The 19,778-nt window shown below is 38.6% G+C and overlaps 1 protein-coding gene across 1 annotated transcript in view; it reads left to right on the top strand.

Annotated features, from left to right (window-relative positions):
- LOC140243281 (STE20/SPS1-related proline-alanine-rich protein kinase-like) overlaps positions 1-17,595 on the top strand; it is a 37,565-nt gene extending 19,970 nt beyond the window's left edge. Inside the window, exons 5-13 of the mRNA XM_072322950.1 lie at positions 1,294-1,459; positions 2,341-2,442; positions 3,552-3,685; positions 6,321-6,438; positions 6,993-7,184; positions 10,300-10,403; positions 11,082-11,203; positions 11,786-11,847; positions 13,453-17,595. Of these exons, the coding sequence (XP_072179051.1) occupies positions 1,294-1,459; positions 2,341-2,442; positions 3,552-3,685; positions 6,321-6,438; positions 6,993-7,184; positions 10,300-10,403; positions 11,082-11,203; positions 11,786-11,847; positions 13,453-13,527 (1,075 nt within the window). The 3' untranslated portion in view covers positions 13,528-17,595. The remainder of the gene's footprint in view (positions 1-1,293; positions 1,460-2,340; positions 2,443-3,551; positions 3,686-6,320; positions 6,439-6,992; positions 7,185-10,299; positions 10,404-11,081; positions 11,204-11,785; positions 11,848-13,452) is intronic.
- The last annotated feature ends 2,183 nt before the right edge of the window (positions 17,596-19,778 follow it).

The raw sequence follows: 19,778 nt of genomic DNA, 5'->3' as shown, positions 1-19,778 counted from the left end.
ATGAGCAAACCTGGGGCCTGTTTCATAAAGAGTCACGGTTGATCTTACACTTGATTTATTGAGTTGAGCTCAATATTCAGCATTAGCCCTGTTTCATAAAGACACTTACGCTTGATTTCAAGAAAAATCAAGCATAACTTTCAGTAGATTGAGCGTTACTTGCGATCAGTCGCAAAGTTGTTTATGAAACGCAATTTGCGATTGATTGCAACTTGCGCTCAATCTTTATGAAACAGGCCCCATGTTGACTTATAAAGTCGTGGAGCAACCTTTTCAGCAAAACTCTTTTTTTTTTTCTCCTTTTTTGTCTGGTCAAAGTATAAAACTGATTGAAATCAAGAATTGACACCAGTTGTATAATGCTCTGTCCATGTTGTGATATATCATAAGCACAACAGAGAGTTAGAAAAAGAATGGGAACTATATTTTTCCACCTAAGTTACTTTCACCACATTCTGTAATGCAAGATATTTAAGTGGCATGGCATTTGACACGAATTGGAGCCGACAGCCTTTTTTTGTAGCATTAAATTTTCTCTTAAACAATTTAGCTATCCGTTCAAATGAAACCTAGTTCAAGGAAAGTAAGCACTCAACACATTTCTGATAAACGTGTCATTCAAATTTTTGCCATTGACGTGAAACTGTTGTGCCACATTGTCGAGACATACCGTAGACCTATTTGGAGAACCATGCATTTTGATGGAGGCATACCAGTCGCCATAGGGACGTTCCTAGTTTTTTTGTTTATTTTTCAAAACAAACTGTACACAATTTGTCATGAAGAGAGAAATGTACATGTGTATTGACACCCTGATTGGAATTTTAGCAACCCAGCATAGGTTTGAAAATAGAATGACTATGATCTGTTAACCATGACTGTTAATTTTCCAAACTAGATGGTGTCGTTGATGGTTTTAACTGTCAAGAAACAAGCAAACAGATAGGAGATACACTTAGTCATTTTAAAGGTGACTTATTAAACCCATTTTATGTAATGATAACTTTATCAAACCCATTCAATGTAATGAAGACTTGTGAAACCCATTTAATGTAATGACTTTATCAAACCCAGTCAATGTAATGACTTTATCAAACCCTTTCGATGTAGTGAGGTCTTATGAAACCTATCCAGTGTGATGATGATGTAATGAACACATCCAATGTAATGATGACTTATTAGACCTATTCAATGTTTAGATGACGTATGAAACCCATTCAATACAATGATGACCTGTCGCACCCATTCAATGTGATGGTGACTTACTGAAACCATTCCATGTATGCCATGCAGGGACGTCAAGGCAGGTAACATTCTCCTTGGCTCTGACGGGACGGTCCAGTTGGCTGACTTTGGGGTGAGCTCGTGGATTGCCACAGGTGGCGACCTCTCGCGAGACAAGGTCAGGACGACATTTGTCGGAACCCCATGCTGGATGGCGCCGGAAGTTATGGAACAGGTGACAGAGCCGAAGAGTTAAAGTTGGTGGAATTTTGATGTGACCTCTTATGTCCTTTGGGTCCTTCAGTTCCTTTTAAAGTGTTGGTGATTTGATTTTAAATGACAATAGTAAGTAGGAGATTTAAATGCATCATTAAAGATTGTGTCTTAAGATTTTTTGAAATTATCAATTTCTGATTTTAATTAATTTAAGTGATTATGCAAATTTTCACAAAATCACAAAATTGTGCTCGTTTTGTGGTGACACACAGTTACAGAAATGGGTGTGTCTTCGTAGAAGTAAGCGCACATTTTGCAAATTTGGTCTCAAAAGATTTGCAAGAGTTGAGAAAAGAAAGTCAAGAAGCCTCATGACGAGACCATTTCGCGTTACAGAATTATTGTGTGAAACGCCAAGGGGCGGATGCGGATTCTGCCCCCCACCCCCTGTCTTTTTTAGGGTTAGAGAAGAGTTTTGTTTAAAGGGAGGGTACAGCATTGGTAGAGATGAGAATTGGGCTTTAAACTTTCTGTGAGATACCAAGAAAACACTTATGATATAGTACACAGCATACCATTTTAAGAGGAATTCAAAGATTATTTGATTAAAATCGGGTTTAGAATGACTGAAACATCCAAAAACAAAGTAAAACAAAGCAATCGTAATGAAGTGTGGGTCCCACACTTTATGAGAATCGCTCTTTTTTGGATATCTCAGCCATTTCAAAACTAATTTTCATCAAATAAACTTTGAATTCCTCATAGAATTACATGCTCTTTCATATTTCATAAGATGTTTCTCATTATCTCACCAAAAAATGTTAGAAACCTGAAATTAGGTCTCAACCAAAACTATACAATCCCTTTAATGTTCTTTTTTTTTTTAATTGCTCTAAACAGGTAGCAGGGTATAATGCCAAGGCAGACATCTGGAGCTTTGGGATCCTGGCCATTGAGCTGGCCACAGGTGCAGCACCCTACGCCAAGTTTCCTGCCATGAAGGTTGGTTGCAAGCAAACTTGCAGATTCAGAGAGAATCACCGTCATTTGTTTGTGATGTTGATTCAGGCTTCAGTGCCAAAATTTAGTCAGCCTTGTTGCAGTATCGAACAGTAGCAGTGCTGTTTAGACTCTCAGTTTTGTTGATTTTGAAAAAAAAAAAATGTGTCTTGGCCACTACTCATACTTTGAAGTCCTGCCTTACAGTTGTTTTATAGCTGTTTTGAGACTGCAAATAAAAAAGCAACCTAAAAGTACAACTCAAACAGATCAGTTGCTGTAGCAGAAAATTTGATAAGAAAAACCGGCTGACCCGAACTTTTACACATGATGGCTTGATCACAAAACCCATCTGTAGACATGTGAGGTTGGAGGACTCCCATAGAGCGTGAGGGTTTCTACGTTCAACCGAAATTAATTAACTTGAAGTTTTCAGCCGGTTCATCATTAGGGGCCATGATATTGAGATGATTTTATCAAGAGATGCCATCAAACCTCTCTCCGAGAACGTCGAGACCCTCCGTGACGGCTGAAATGCCAGCGGCCCTGCTGTGCCGTCGTGCTTGGTAGTGCCTGTCACAGCAGTAATTAGAAGTTGTGACCTTCCCCCTGCCATAGCACGACAGGCCCATAGTGTGTGGCCGTCTGCCATAATAGCATGCATCATAGCGTTTTGTTTTCGGGTCCTTTGTTACCTTGATGTAAGACAGAACATTCAGTGACTTTTCCCAGATATGCTACATAAGATATAATGTAGATAGGCTGACTAGGTATTGGGAAAATCCCAGGTCAAAGGTAACTTTTCTTTGGCTAAATCTTTGTCTTTTTTTTTATAGCTGTAACTTTTTCTATAGTTTCTCAAAATGAATAAAATCTGGTCAGAAGACTGGATGTAAATGAACAATGTATGAAATGATATTGGTGAGAAGTCATGAAATTCACATCGGGATATACCATTTTCTGAGAAAAAAAAACTTTGCCACAAGCATATATATCTGAAATACCATCATGCCCGTATTTTTCCAATGTGAACGGGTCCAGTGCTGAGAATCAATGGAAATGTGTCTTCTCACATTGCACTTATTGCTTTACCCCATCCCCTTTTCCACCAGGTCCTGATGTTGACACTGCAGAATGAGCCACCAAACCTAGATTCCTGTTCAGAGAACAAGGACGAGTACAAGAAGTACAGCAAGGAATTCCGCAAGATGATCTCCAAGTGTCTACAGAAGGACCCCACCAAAAGGTGTGTTTGCCTGGAAAATGCTATCCTTTTGTCAAGGCCCTCTCGCTGCAACAGGCGAGCGCGACGGCGGGAGGGCCTTTTGAGATCTGCTTCACACATTATCATTCATGACACATGAACCCTACTGAATAGTCATATCAATGGGTTCTGGTCGACTGATAGAATGCCTGTTCACATGCATCACTGACCACCAGAGGTCTGTGGCATGCATTTGCTGTATGCAAATTGGGTTCGGGCAGACAGAGGTGCAGATTGGTCAACTTTCGCTCAGAAATTCAGGGAGCAAAAGTTGGTAATTCAAAGGGCTAACAAGAGGATGCAAAACAGATCTCAAAAGGCCCTCGCGTAACCCCACTCGACAGGGCTCTCTTCACCATACAGCGAGAGGGCCTTTATAGGAAAATGCTGGTCCCCTTGGGTTTGTTGCCCTCTGTCTCAGCAGTAATCTTGTCTTGACAGGCCTGTCCAGACATACATGGGGGGGGGGGGGGGGGGCACATTGACCCTTGACCCAACTTACTACAAGAAGCCACCTCACCCAACACTTCTAAACGTTTGCAGGGAATAATTTTCCTGGTATTGTATAGCAATTTGCTATGCATTTTTGTACAAGTGCTATACAAAATGTTATTTGCATAGCAATTTCTTTACCTAGACTTGTACACTATTTTGTTTAAAATGTATGTCCATCAACTAAAAGTGCTATTCAATTTCAAGAAGGAAAATTATTCCCTGGTTTGTGGTCCTTGGAAATATATTCATGGAGTCAATGTGTGTATAGTATGAGAGGGTACTGACTGGAAGCTGGTGCTACTTCAGTCGTGAGAGCTGACTCAGCCAACCACCGGAAGTCGCTCCACCCTAACGTTGTTAAAATGTTTAGCCTCTGAAAAATGTAGGCTTATTAATCATGTCAGTGTATTCAGCTATGAGAGAGTGCTGACTAGAAACTATCAGTAGTAGTAACTAGTTCAGTGAAGGGAGCTGACTGGTGCTTTCTCATGTGTTGCTGCCCTGTATTGCTTTCTTGGGGGGGGGGGGGGGGAACACGCTCAGAATAAAACATCTTGTGATGAATAACACACAAAATTGACGCACTGTGAGTCATTATGACATCATCGCCACAGTCATGCCAACATTCATTAGTGGGATGTGTGTTGTACAGGGTGCAGCAGAAGTGGTCACACTCATAGTAGTCTATGAAACTAGACCCCCTTTAGATAGTGTGGAAGAAGTGTTTATTCAGAGGAGTACAGATTGCTCATATCAGACATAATATTTGTTTATTTTATGGGTGTGGTCCCTGTAGCAGAATGAAAATTTCTATGAATGATCTGATAATGGGGGTATAAGTATATGTAGGTAGCATCATCTGTAAGGGTTTGGTGTAGATTTAAAAATCGCACGCTGTAGGGCTTTCAAAACTTTCTAAGAATTCAAACACTGCAGCAGGTAATTACGCACCATTTGTATGCTGTCTATCATTTTAGCTGTACAAGTCACATTCAGCCCCTTTCCCATTCCTGCAACATTTTCTCATAGCAAGCCTGATTTTTCTCAGTGTCTGTATGAAATCCATGATTCCCCCGACTTGAAGTTTGACCCATACTGATTGTATACTGTATAAGCTGTTATTTTCGCAAATTTTGTGAATCACAGTTTGATTGCGAATTTAACATCACGCGAAAATGACTCCATGCGCTGTATTAATAGAGCATTTACATGTAAGTAAGCGGTGGCATTGATCCGAGAAAACAACATCTCATGAAAATGTCTATGACCTCGTCATTCGCGAAAAAATCTGTATGTGAAAATAACAGCGTATACAGTATCTAGCTGCATGAAGAAATACTAGTATCATGCTCTGGTGAACTTAGAACTTGCCTTCTGCTGTAGCATTTCTTCCTAACCATTTACCTAACAGGGGTGGGGGTGAGACTCAATGATGAGACTAGCGGTAGGCTAGGAAGGAAATGAGAAAAGGACCTATGCTTCCTTCCAGGCTGGGAGAGAATCCTGGCAAAGTGGTCTGAGGAGCCATGATTAAAGCTTTTAATGTCCGTGTTGAATGACAGATGGTAGAAAAGATGGCCCCATGCATGTCAAGCTCTTCAAACCTAGTGAATGAAAGAAATGGTTGCATGAGTATAGATCATTGATGAGGATATTATACAGCAAAAGACTAGCACTCGTCACCTCGAGTAAACTCACCAATGTGCCTACAGCGCATGCACTCTGTGATAGCAGCATTTGTAGACTTTTGTCAAATCTTGTGGAGTTCTGAGATCTGAAGTGTGACAAGAAAATAATCTTTATGTTAATTTTTCATCATCCAGACAGGAGATGATCCAGTCATGAAGTTTTGATGAAGTTTTGTTATAATGACTGTCTGATGCCAAACATGCTCTACAGATAAGACATTTGTTAAATTACTTGCTGTAAAATCAGAAATTTTTGTGTGCATTTTGATTTTGCTTATTTTGTGAGAGTCAAGATTTGCAAAATCAAAATGCATGCAAAAGTTCTTGTGTACCCTTTGTTGATTGACTGCCAGTGGTAATTTGTGAACAGAAGACACTTTACAATTATGAACTAATTTAGTTTGATTTCTCTCCATCCCTGACTTCCTCTGCAGGCCATCTGCTGCTGATCTTCTGAAAAGCCCGTTCTTTAAGAAGGCCAAGGACAAGAAGTACCTTGTTGAAGGCCTCATCGAGGAAGGTCTCAAGATCAGGAGTGCCTCACAGCAGGCGGTAAATACTCTTTGTTGTTGGACAGAACTCGCCCAAGAATGTATACCAATAATCTTTTTTGAGGACTTTTACTCTTTATCTAGACAAAACTTCTATAATCCTTCAGTCCTCCAAAGTAATCAACCTTGAAACAACACATTTTGCAAGGTACTTTCAAAAAAAATATGAATCTGCCAAAAGCTCCTCTTGTTAGACAGATTATGTGCCAGATTCTATCATTCTGTGCAGGGTATGCATTAACTCTCCAGATCCATGAAGCAGCTTTTAACATGTGCAATCCAGCATTACAGGCTGTCATGACATTCCAGAATTCTGGATTGATGAACTCCTATTACAGGAAAACCTTGTTCTAAAGAGATTGCCGACTTAAATTTGAACAAATTGAACAAAATTGAACCTCGTTATTACTGGCATCAAGTTGTAAACATACTGTAAAAAAGACCAGCTAAATACAGTAATGAAAAATCAGGATGGCTGAATTACCTAATTCAAAGTGGACCTCATTGTAAGCCTGCTTGTTATGAAGGGGTTGCCCTGTACTGTCCCTTATACAGGTGAAGCGGGTACCCGGGTCCAGCGGGCGTCTCCACCGCACGGTGGATGGGGGCTGGGAGTGGTCCGACGAGGAGCTGGATGAGAACAGCGAGGAGGGTAAGGCAGCCAGCATCGGCCGCTCCCCCAGGGTTGGGGCCAACTATAAGGAGGCCCTGGACCAGGAGATGGGAAAGAAGAAAGAAGAATCTGAGGTGAGAATTAACAATTAAAGGGACTGTACAGAACTGTTTAAGGTGAGGATTCAGCTTGTAACGTTTTGCGAGATATTTGGAAACCATTCTATGAAATGTTAAAAAGCATACAATTCTCAGGGGAATCAAGAGTTTATTTGATGAAAATTGGTTTTCAAATGACTTAGATATCCAAAAACAAGGTAAAACAAGGAGATCCTAATGAAAGCCGTGGCCTGTCGATTTTATTATTATCACTTTTATGGATATCTCAGCCATTTCAAGACCAATTTTCATTCAATAAACATTGAATCCTTCTTGGAATTACATGCTCTTTCATATTTCAAAAGAGGTTTCTCGTTATCTCACCAAAAAATTGTTATAAACCTGAAGATAATCTCAACCAAAACTATACCTTCTCTTTAATTTCCTTGTCTTCAGTCTCCATGCTCTGAGACTTTGTTTAACTGTAGAAGGTGTTATCTCCTGTTGAGGATTTTAATTGAAATGTAAGGTTTCGAATGTCCAGTGTGTCCTTGATTATGACTGCTGAGCTCAAAACCCACAAAAAACAGGCCGAAATGAATTTCAACTTTTTTATATAGTTTAGATCAGTAAGATGTAAAGCTTCTTAATGATATATAACTTGTTGAAATTGGACTATCCTAATCCATTCAAAAAAATGCTTGAAATAAGAGAGATTTAGGAGGTGCAGTTTCATAGAAAAGGGGGAAAAGAGGATTAAAAGATTAGGACCCTCAGGCGTGCTGTGCAGAAGTATCAATTTCCCATTGAAAACAGCACCTATCCAGATGAACTGCTTATATCTCATTTTCGATTTTGTTTTTCACCCTCAAATTTTGACAGTAGATAGAGAAAAGATTACTTTCCCAGGTAAGAAATGCAAATGACATACTGTGGTCCATTTACAGAAAATAAACAGAAGATAAACTGCTGAAAGAAATAGAAGCATACAGCAGGGTTTGACATTAACATACTCCGATGGCCCGTTCTGGCTACTAAAGTTTGGCATTATGTTTTCGGGTTGTCCGTCCGTCCGTCCGTCCGTAATGAATTTTGTGGACAAGGTAACTATCAAAACCTTTTTAGGTATCCTAATGAAACTTAGCATGTATGTGTATTAGGGGGTGAAGTTGTGCCTATCAACTTTTGGGTGCACATGCTCAAGGTCAAAGGTCAAAAGGTCAAGGTCAAATACATAAGATTTTACTATTTCCATCATATCTATGCAATGCCTGAAGATATTTTCTTGAAACTTAGTGTATACATGTATTACTCAATTAAGATTCTCTGGTGAAAGTTTGAGTCATGAGGTCAAAGGTCAAAAGGTCAAGTAAAAATATTAAAACTTCACCTTTTTTTCTCTGTACCTTGGAAATTGTTCAAGGTCTCTTCATGGAACATAAGTATATATACATGTACTGTCTGGCAGTGATTATCCAGAGAATTTATGGTTCATGGGGTCAAAGGTCAAGGGCAACACTTCAAAATTTTACTGAATATTTCACTCATGTTTATGCAATGCTAGCAGGATTATTTTTTTTTTTTACACTAGGTGTATGCATGTTTAACCTAATAGATATTCTCTGGGAAGTTTTTTTTTTCTTTTATTTTTGCCTCAAAAGTCAAAAGGTCAAAGATCAAGTGAAAGTGCTGAACTAAGTTTTTCCTCCATATCTCGGAAGTGGCTCAAGTTATCTTGAAACGTACTACATATTTATGCATCTTCTGCCTGCCTGCTTTATGCATCTTCTGCCTGCTTCTGCTTTTTAGCATTCCTCCCCATTTCCAACATTTTCGTATATAGTTGAAACTCTCGTATCCGGACAAATCGGGACCGGGGCTCATCCGGATAAGGGATTTGGCCGGGTACGGGAGACTCAATGCTTTATACATGTACATATACATACACATGTACTGATGTAGCCCATTGTAGTACCACATGTAGTAATGTGTATACTGCAACCTCTTCATTGTTACATTTGGGGATGTTTGGGGATGTTGACATGTCTGGAGGTAAGCAATTTGGAAGGAAATTTGATGTAATGTATGTTAATCATGTTGGAAGTATGTGTGTTTGGGTAGGAGTTGTCAAGGAGTTGGGAATCCCCCTTTCCTCCCGTAATTATAAAAAAAAAATCATGGCGAGATTGCGTCCGTATAATAGAGAGATCCGGATAAAGGGAGGCCGGATAAGAGAGGTTCAACTGTACTTACAGGTTTTCTGTAGACTTATCCTTTACTTTGTATAATGAAATTTATGTACTGTATTCAATTTGTGTAATATATTTATATGTTTTTGTTGGAAATGAAAAATAAATGAATGAAAAAAAAAATGAAAATGACAGTGATTAGCTTATGAATTTTAGGGTCAAAGGCCAGATGAAAATGGTAACAATTTACTATTCAATACAGAAATTGCACTTTTTCTCCATACCTTGAAAATTTCTCAATGCATTAACGTATGAATGGGTCAAAGTCAAGTTAAAGTTCGTAAATCCCAAATACATGCTCTCCTATTTATCCAATTAAACCTAGGTCAAGGAAGGTGAGCATTCATCACATTTGTGACAAACTTGTCATTTTAACATTTTGCCAATTTTGTGAAAATGTAATCACACATTGTCCACATGTACTATTTAGACCTATTAGGAGAATCATGCATTATGGCGGAGGCATACCAGTCGCCATAGCGACATTTCTAGTTACTTTTGAAATTTTGCTGATGCAAAAAAGGAATGTAGTGGGCCAAAATAAAAGGAAACATAGAATTTCATTTTGAATCTTAGCTGCCCGATCAAGCCAGATAAAGATAACTTTTTGGAAATGTGGTGGTTCAACGTCAATTTTTAGTGGCCCCTGGCCACCAGGCCACTGCTAATGGCAAGCCCTGCATACAGGCACCATCACCCTAGACTTTTTCTATTGTTTTATTTGAGTGTTTGAACCTTCCTTGGGTTTAATTGACAACATAGTTATGCAGGCAGCTTCATGCAGCAGCAGTTATATAATCCTTGTATATTTGTGATGAATGTATTCCAAGTAAATCTTCATATTTGTATGTAATGGATGGATCATGTTGACATAAACTTGTTCCTCTGTCAATCCGGAGCAGAAAATTGAAGAAGCAGCTGTGAAATCTATCGATGCGACCAGCCCAGAGCCAAACAGCAGCGGCGACGGGACTGAGGTCCCGCTTCACCTTGTTCTACGTCTGAGGTGAGGCCAGGTTGTTGTAATGATTTTAACTGACAGCTGCCCTGACCTTTATGGGGTAAAATCTGTAAATCTTAGATTGTATTGTTTTATTTATTTTTTTAGTGATTTTCTTATTTGAATGCTTGTCTGTGACTGTGTTTGCAATGAATGTAACATGTGTTGCTACCTTGAATTCCTTAAATGTGATTACCAATATGAGTAATAGGTTCTTCTTTTCAGAATTATTTTATCATGCTGTGCTGTAAACGCTGTTATTGCATGTACGCTACATTTGAATCTCATTTAAACCACATCAGGGTCCCGTTTCATAAAACTTGTTATCAGTGACAACTGCCACATTTCTAGGACAAATTTGCTCATAGCCAATCAGATGCATGGATTTCAATAGCTTTTAACAGCTATCACAAGTTATCACTGATAACAATTTTATGAAACGGGGCTTGGATGCAGCGAGATACCTGATATAACGTGGCATTGTTGCAGGTCCCATTCCTTTCATATTCTTCTGTTTCTATCCCTGATGTAATGAGGTACCTGACATAGCGAGGAAATTTGAGTGGTCCCAAGCAGTTCGTTATAAAGAGGTTCCCCTGTCGTGCTGAGCAGTGCATGCACCTATCCATATAACTCCAGGAGTAAGTAGGTATTTTGTCTACGTATTTGTCTCTCAAATCACAGGAATGCCAGCAAGGAGCTGCATGACATCAGGTTCGACTTCCGCATTGACCAGGACACGCCCAACGGTCTCTCCCAAGAACTGGTCAAGGAAGGGCTAGTTGATGGAAGGGACGTCATTGTAGGTCAGTCTGTCATGCCTCAGTGAAGACTAGAGCTGCAATCAACCCTGCAATTAAATCTGATTGTAGCCTTTGGTCAAGACTGGTCTCCGTATATTTTCTCTACTTTGCTACCCCCTTCCTATTTCAAAATGTGTTGACTCATTGATTGTTGTTGTTGGGTTTTTTTTGTAAGTTTTGAAAGTATGTATCAAGAAAGTAATAGTGAATATCTTTAAACTTGAAGCTAGTCTGTGACATCTTGTCCATGAATGGATTTGTTTTTGAGACTTTTTTTTTTTAATTATTCACTCTTAATAAATTTGAGAAGATGTCTACATTTTGTCACTGGAACGCTTAACATGTAACTGTGTTCAGTCATCAGAATTGTCTCCAGGGTTTATTTCACATTTGATTTACCTCATGTTTAAACAATATGTTTGTTGAAACTTGTTATTTGCATAAGATTTCTTTTTTCTGAAGATAATTGCCAATTGAAACTGCAAAACTTCTTCCAGCAAACTGTGAATGAATCCAGAAATATTTGGCAGATTAGCCACTTCTTTGAAGTCTTATTCTGTCTTCATATTTCCTTCTTCCATCCAGTGGCGGCAAACTTAGAGAAGGTGATTCAGAACAAGGAATGCAAGTCTCTTACCTTTAGACTCGTGAGTATTCAGCTGTATGGAGGAGTTGGCTTATGCAACCCTTCTCCCCTCCTCCCCCGCCCAACCCCATGACAAAACAACATGGCTTAACAAAACAAAACAAAGCAAAACACTCATAACACCATACTCAAAATGATGAATGAGTGAATGAATGAATGAATGAATGAATGAATGAATGAATGAATGAATGAATGAATGAATGAATGAATGAATGAATGGATGGATGGATGGATGGATGGATGGATGGATGGATGGATGGATGGATGGATGGATTGATAGGTATGTAGATAGATAAATGAATAAATAAATTCATATATACATACACACATATGCACAGACATACATACGGGTATACATGCGGGCATACATGCATACATACATACATACAAACATACCACATTTACCTTAGTGATTAAACCAACAAATCACTCCTTGTAATTTGTGAAATAGCAACTGAGTCCTTCAGAAGGGCTTCAAGCCATCCATCCTGTGGTTACTTGCTTGCAAGCACTCATTACTTCCATTGAACCATGTAAAAGAAATCAATTCCATCTAAAACCAGACATTCCAACTGTGAGTGAATGTGTAATCTGGTGGAAAAGCTCAAAGCGCATCAAGTTCATATGACTTTGATGTCACTATATACACTTCTCTTCGTGTCCTTTGTGCCTAGACAGAGCAAACACCCAAAATGTTACATATCCTTGAACCACGTTTGAATAGATAAACCAATTCTTTCTTGTTTGTATGATGTAAAAGAAGATATATCCCTGATGTATTTCCATAAAACGTATCTCTCATAATTACATTTATCTTCCCCCCCCCCCCATACATCCATTGCACCGTGATGTACCTCATACCACTTTCTTCCGGATAGATATGATTACCATTTGAGCAAATCATGTGTGGTTTGTTTGTTTGTTTATTTGGTTGTTTGTTTGTTTGTTTGTTTGTTTGTCAAGTGGGCTAAAGATATTGTTCATTAGTCAGTTGGTTTGTTGGCTAGTTGGGTCATTTGGTGTTTTTGTTTGATTCTTTGCTGTGCCAAGAGTCTTGAAGACATTGGAAAGCCAGGCAGGCAAACAAAGCAATACTTGGCTTCCACCCTTCCTCTCCCACATTGTCTCTTGTCTCACTTTCTAAAGCAAAGAGGTTTGAAGGTATAAGATAATTTCCTTTTTTTCCCTTTAAATGTGATTTTTTAAACATTTTTTCCCCTCCCTGTCACACATTTTTGGCAGCAGCAACCAAGTTCCCACACGAAAAATAATACCTCATTTTGATATATGTAAAGATAGTATAAGGGAATATTGTGATAAAGAGAAATTTATTGCAAGAAATAATCATAAGTTACAAGTGTTTCAGAAAAAATGGTGTCTGTTTAGACTCCTGTTTTCTTGATATGTACCGGTATTATATTGTATTGTATTTGAAATATTATGTTATTTGAAATACTATGATGTATTACGGGTACAGATGAATATATGTCTGATGTAGAATAATAAATATCCCAGTGGGGGAAAAAAAAATGTAAAAAAAAAAGAGTTCCCACATACTCTTTATCACTGTGTGCTCTTCACCATTTCTCTGGCTGTCTTCCCCCAGAACTCTGGCTGTGGAGTGAACGAAGTGCCAGATGACAAGGCCCTCATAGGCTTCGCCAATCTTTCTGTCAGCTAGTCTCCCTTCAAGTCACTCCCAAACACCAGCCACCTGAATGTGTTGATGTACAGAGAGATTTATAGAATCAGCAGGAGGCAGTGTGTAGCTAGTGGTGAGATATTCCTCATCTGCACTGTACCTTCAAGGACTAAAAGGGTAATGGAAAGTGAAAAAATAAAATGCATTTAGGATGAAAATTACTCTTCAAAAGATAGGTAAGTGTAGAAAGAGAGGATTCATACTGCATCTGTACATGCGAGAGAAGAGCACAACTTTTGACCTGTAATATAGTGGTTTGTTGTTTCTTCTTTTTTCAATACATTGATCATGAATCCGTGAAACCTGTGTGGATTATTTGCTATCCATGCACAATTCTATTGTGAAAGTGCCACTATCTTATCATTTCATACCAAAAATGTTGCAGTTTGTATAGAGGATTTCTCACATAGCTAGTGCCTAGTATTGTGGAAATTAAATGGGAGTGAAAGTCAAGTTTGCATGGCCAAGGACCGAGGCAAGTGAGGTTTATGTCCGTAAATCTATTGTCCCGTAGTATTTTGTCCCCGAGTGTGATGTCTCATACAGTCAGTGGGTGTGCTCATTTGAAACCAAACCCTACCTCACGTCAAATTCAAATCGGCACCGTTATCGAAGGAATTTTGTCACTGCAACTCATGAGGTCCTGTGTGAGGTAAAATATGTTATTACTTTTTGAGTTTACTCACTTGTAGTCACTATACCAAATGCAGTGAAAGTTGACTGTTTGTCATCCAACTGCAGTTTCTGCTGGTTGCACCTGTCATCACTCGGCCATAATTTATCCACGTTACATGGTGGTCATCAAAGTAGATATGCTCTCGTGTAATAAGGAAGACCTGCTTGTATAATAGTCTTTTTTATGTTACATACAGTTGGTTTAGGCAAGCCCATTCCCCATAGTACTTACATCAGTTACATGCATGTGTATGATTTCTACTCAATGCTAGCAATTTTCAATTTCCTTTGTCATAATCAGCGAAAGAGACAAAACTCAAACGTAGACTGAGCACTTTAACAACCACCCCAAGCACTCTTCAAATGAAGCTACTACAGCTGCTAAATTCAATATTTTGTCACTATATTACAAAAGGACATTCTGACGTTGTCCTACAGCATTTTTCCTTACAGCCTTCTTGTAATATCATCCCATGAAGGTTGAGAAAAAAAAAAGAAAAAACGGAAAAAAAAACAGCCTCTGTTCGATATGATAATCCTACATCTAGCAAGGACTCTCTCGTACTCTCCCATGGTTCGAGGTAGGCCGAGTCTAGTATCATCAGATTGCAGTCTGATTTTGAAGTTGTAGAACGTTGAGCTACCAATTCTGGTGAGTGTACTGTGATTATGATAAAGAGACACAGTAGCGCTAATGGCAAACATGATGTATGAAGTCATATTTGTGGTAGCATAAAGAGATGTTCAAGTTTAGGCAGTCATCGATGTTATCTTGTTGCTATGGAAACTGTCAATCTGCTATGCACTTGTAATTTTTATAGGCTCGTTACGATAACAATGGCATTATTCCCCCTTGTATACAGACCATATCTTATTCCATGCATTGAAAGGGTGTATACTAGTAATCTGAACAAGTACCAGTAGTCTTTCTAATGCTAGAGCCATTGATGTGTTATCAGAGGAATGTGAAATAGGAAAGATTGTGCGTAGGGACAAATAATGGCTTTATTTTTGAGGTTTTATAGGATTGTTACCGAGCATTATGACTTGATTCTTGATCAAATTGACAATGTGATGTCGGAACACAGCAAACAAACTTTATTGAATGTTGACTTGATGAACGACAGATTATAGTTCAACATGTATTCCTTATCAGTTCTTGAGTAAACAGTAATTGTTTAGAGTGTTAACAGGAGCACAGAAGTAAGCAGTGTGCAATCAAAGAAAGATTTAGTTGTAGGTCTTTGATACAGTTCATGGGCTTCAATATATACTTCATAAGCACTATTGATTATGGCTAATGATGCTGTGATAAGAGTTGATTCCTAAAGCCAAAGATTCGTTGCTGGCAGGTTATGTCTGTCATGTGAAAACATGTACTGTAAAAGTGGAAATTTTCGCGGTGTTGAAATTTTCGCGCATTTCGCGCAACCAGAAACTAGCGCGAAAATAAAAGCACGTGAATATTTTTGCTTGCCATACGCTCCTGTGCCTGTCTTGATTCCGCGGAATTAAAAACACGCGAAACTCTTCTGACCCGGCCATGCGCGAAAAATTAGTCGCGCGAAAATATCCACGTTTACAGTACATGATATGCAGCAGAATTTACTTGTTTTCATTGAAATGATGATTTCATTTTTCAGATGATCATTAAAAAACTTGTTTTCATTTTGAAATACGATGATCAAACATCAGTTCTCTGCCATTGTAGCATGATAATGTATTACTAAACAGTGGGATGAAGAAGTGTATATCATCTAATTTGCAATACCGTATCATGTGCATAGAGTTAGACGGTTTAAGAGGACAACAATAATTAAGGTTGGGTGAGTGAATAAATAGAACCAAATATCCCATCATCTCTATCACAATGTCTAGTGTACGAGTATTCGTAAATGGCCATTTATCTAATTGCGACTTGGATCATGTTGCACAGGGCTTGACATATTTATATGCTACCTGTTACCTTACTTGTTAATTCCCACTTTTGGATGTGTTAGTCTAAAGAGGAAGGTTTTGGGGCAGAAATAAGTGGGACAAAATGTTTGCAAAGTGGTAAAATTGTGACATGGATGAAGAGGCTGCTCTGCTTGTTACAATGTGTGACTGTACAGTGATTGCCGTGTCTCTGTTCTGTGCCGTGCTCGATCAATGTTGATCGTCGTCTTTTACAATAATCGTCGCGTCGTGTGATTGTGGAGTGGTGTCAAATGATGTTGCCAAATCGATAAAACACAAAACTGATTGCTGCATTATAATAGTATGCAAAATGACTCAATAGCTGTTTTGGGGAGACTGACGGTGTACATTAGGTTTTGTTTTTGCACAAGTCTTCTTCACAATTAGCCAGTGTACGCTGAGGCTATTATCTGACATTCAATCTGATCAAGGTATCTAGATACAATGGGGATTTTCATTCCCTCATCAGCTTCTCAACTTGTGAGTGTGTCATTTATCACAGCTTTTAAATATTCTTCTTTTTTTTTCAGCTGTAAGATCGCAAAATGGCTACTTGAGCTTGCTCATCTGTTATTTCCACCACGTCTTGTGTAATCCAATTACCATTGTAACCCATTATACAGGGGGAAAAAAGAAACTCCCTAGTTTCTGTGATATATACACATATATATGTTTGTAATTTCTGTTTTACTATAGTTTCATACTCTTCTTTTAAATACATTTAACTACACACATGCAAAAGCATGCACAAACACACACACACACACACACTCACACACAAGCACACACAAATGCATGTATATGCACCCAAAAGCTGTACCCTAAGAGATTCCTGTGATCTACATACCCAAAACCTTTGTGTGACATCATATATAGAATTGTGCGATATCAAGATAGAACTTTGCTTTGGCGAGTATTATGATGTATTAGGAGTGTCTTATGATATATGTCTCGACTTCTTTCTCTTTGATTTGTATCCATTGTCTATCTGTTTGTTTGGTAAGCTCCATGTGTTCTCTTTAAAAAGAGCAAGATTTGTGTTCAACCATGTATTCATACTTATTTTTGTGTGCTCCTTCCGAGCAGATAGTTTTGCAGTAATTTTATGCGATGATCCATCAGAAAGAGGTTTGCATTGTGTTCAACACACATTGATTGTTTCTTGAAAGGATGTGAGGGAAAGTTGTCTTTTCTTGTGATCCAATGCAATGTACAGTTATTTGTGGATGTATTGTATCCATTTTGAGCAGTTCTCTTTATTCATATTACATGCAAGACTCTAGGACATGAGCAGAAAGCACAGATTCCAAACTTACACTATATGAAGTCTCACGATTTCTAAAACAACTTTGTTTGTATTGCTGTTGGCCATATGAAAGTAATAAAGTGAAAGCAAAGCTGGGAATAAGATCAGTGTGGTCTTGACTTGTATGGTTCTTTGTGTTGTTTAATAGTTTTATTGTCGAGCCCACTGGAGGTGTGGGGAGACTAAGGGGGATCGCCTGCGGCGTCTGTCCGTCCGTCCGTAACACTACAAAAACTTGAATAAGTCTCTACTGAGGACTTTAATTTCAATCAAACTTGGAGGGAAGAGTGGATACATAAAGTTACACATGTTATCAAAAATGAAGGTCACCTCAAGGTCAAAGGTCACAGGCAGGGGTCAATGAACTTTAGGGCCCAATGTTAAGTTTTTACGGCACATTTCGATTTTGGCTCATAAATTTTGATGCATCTGTCCGTTTGTGACCAAACTTGGATGGTAGATGTCCCTTGGAAAGTTTAAGGTCACCACAAGGTCAAAGGTCCAAGACAGGGGTCAACAAACTTTTGGGGCCCAATGTTAAGTTTTTATGGCGCATTTTGATTATGGGTCAAAACTTTTGATCCATATGTCTATGACCAAACTTGGATGGTAGATGTCCCTTTGGGAGTAACAGGTCACCTCGAGGACAAAGGTCACAGACAGGGGTCAACGAACTTTTAGGGCCCAATGTTAAGTTTTTATGGCGCGTTTTGATTATGGCTCATAACTTTTGATCCCTATGTCCATTTGCGACCAAACTTAGATGGTGGATGTCCTTTGGGGAGTTGAAGGTCATCACAAGGTCAAAGGTTACAGACAGGAGTCAACAAAGTTTTATGGCCCAATGTTACGTTTTAACGGTGTGTTTCGACTGTGGCTCATAACTTTTGATCCCTATGTCCATTTGTGACCAAACTTGGATGGTAGATGTCCTTTGGGGAGATGAAGTTCATCACAAGGTCAAAGGTCACAGACAGGGGTCAACGAACTTTTAGGGCCCAATGTTAAGGTTCTTTTATCCATATGTCCATTCTGATAAATGTCCCTTGGGGAGTTGATGGTCTCCACAAGGTCAATGGTCATAGGCAGGGTCAATGAACTTATGGGATGTAGAAAAACATTAATTCTACGTGAATGGGCGAGATGCATTTTGGCACATGCCTTGTTAATTGCAAGGAGGTTTATAAAGAGACAGTTGCAATATGTTGTTGTTTTAAAGAAAGAAAGAAGAGAGAGAGAGAGTCGCAATAGTCTTATTCCCTTGGAGCCAGCTTTTAAGCTGCCACTCAAAAATGTTTGAAGTACACTGTATGTGGCAAACTGGATCTGCCTCACAGATAGCAAGACGGGTTATTGATTCATGCTTCATTGCGTAATGACCAGCCACTCTCTGTCTTTATGATGGTAAGTAGCCTACTTTTCACCATTTCTTCTTCTAAAAGATTAGTGATAGGCCTACATGATAGGTGACACAGGGATGTACAAACCAAAGTTTGCATAAAGGTTGATGAAATAAAGATCCAAATTACTTGAGGGACATGTTCAGCCATTATGACATTATTTCATATAGAAATTTATTATTATTATTATTATTATTTATTCGGCAATTCAACATACAATACAAGCGGATATGAAATACAAACAGAAAATTGTATTACGTGATATAAAAATTGTGGTGATTCCAGGTGCATGCCGTTGGTTGCCAGGGGAGGAAAAGGCAAACTTATGACCGAGGCTCGAGACCTTCCTCCCCGACCAGTGCATGCACCCAGAATCAGCTATATCAATGTAAAACAGTTACAGACATTATCAAATAATACATTATTACACAAAAATGCACTGAATTCAAACACAAATATGTCTAAAACTATAACTGAATATTACCGATGCCCCACCCTGACCTGATGTGTTAACTTGTGTTTACTTGAAGATTATCATCACATCAGTTTTATTTGTGGAAATTAATCTGAGAAGTGATTCGATCGGCTTTCCAGGAGGGTCCCAGTTTCAAACACTTTCACAACCTACAGCTCTGATGAACACTTTTACACATACAATGTACTTGTGGACGGGATTTACTTTCATTTATACGTTTTATCGTAAGGTGAGTAAAGAAGCAAAATATTCCTGACAGTGTGGTAGGAGTTCAAAATGAATCTTCAGATTGCTCAGGAAAATGGCGGCATCAAGCCCTTATCAAAGGCGCAATTGCACCTGTGGTATTTTGTTCATTTTATATAATTAATATATATATATATATATATATATATATATATATATATATATATAT

Source organism: Diadema setosum, chromosome 20, assembly GCF_964275005.1.
Source record: "Diadema setosum chromosome 20, eeDiaSeto1, whole genome shotgun sequence".
Classification (NCBI taxonomy): Eukaryota; Metazoa; Echinodermata; class Echinoidea; order Diadematoida; family Diadematidae; genus Diadema; species Diadema setosum.
This window is presented reverse-complemented; position numbering and strand designations above follow the sequence as displayed.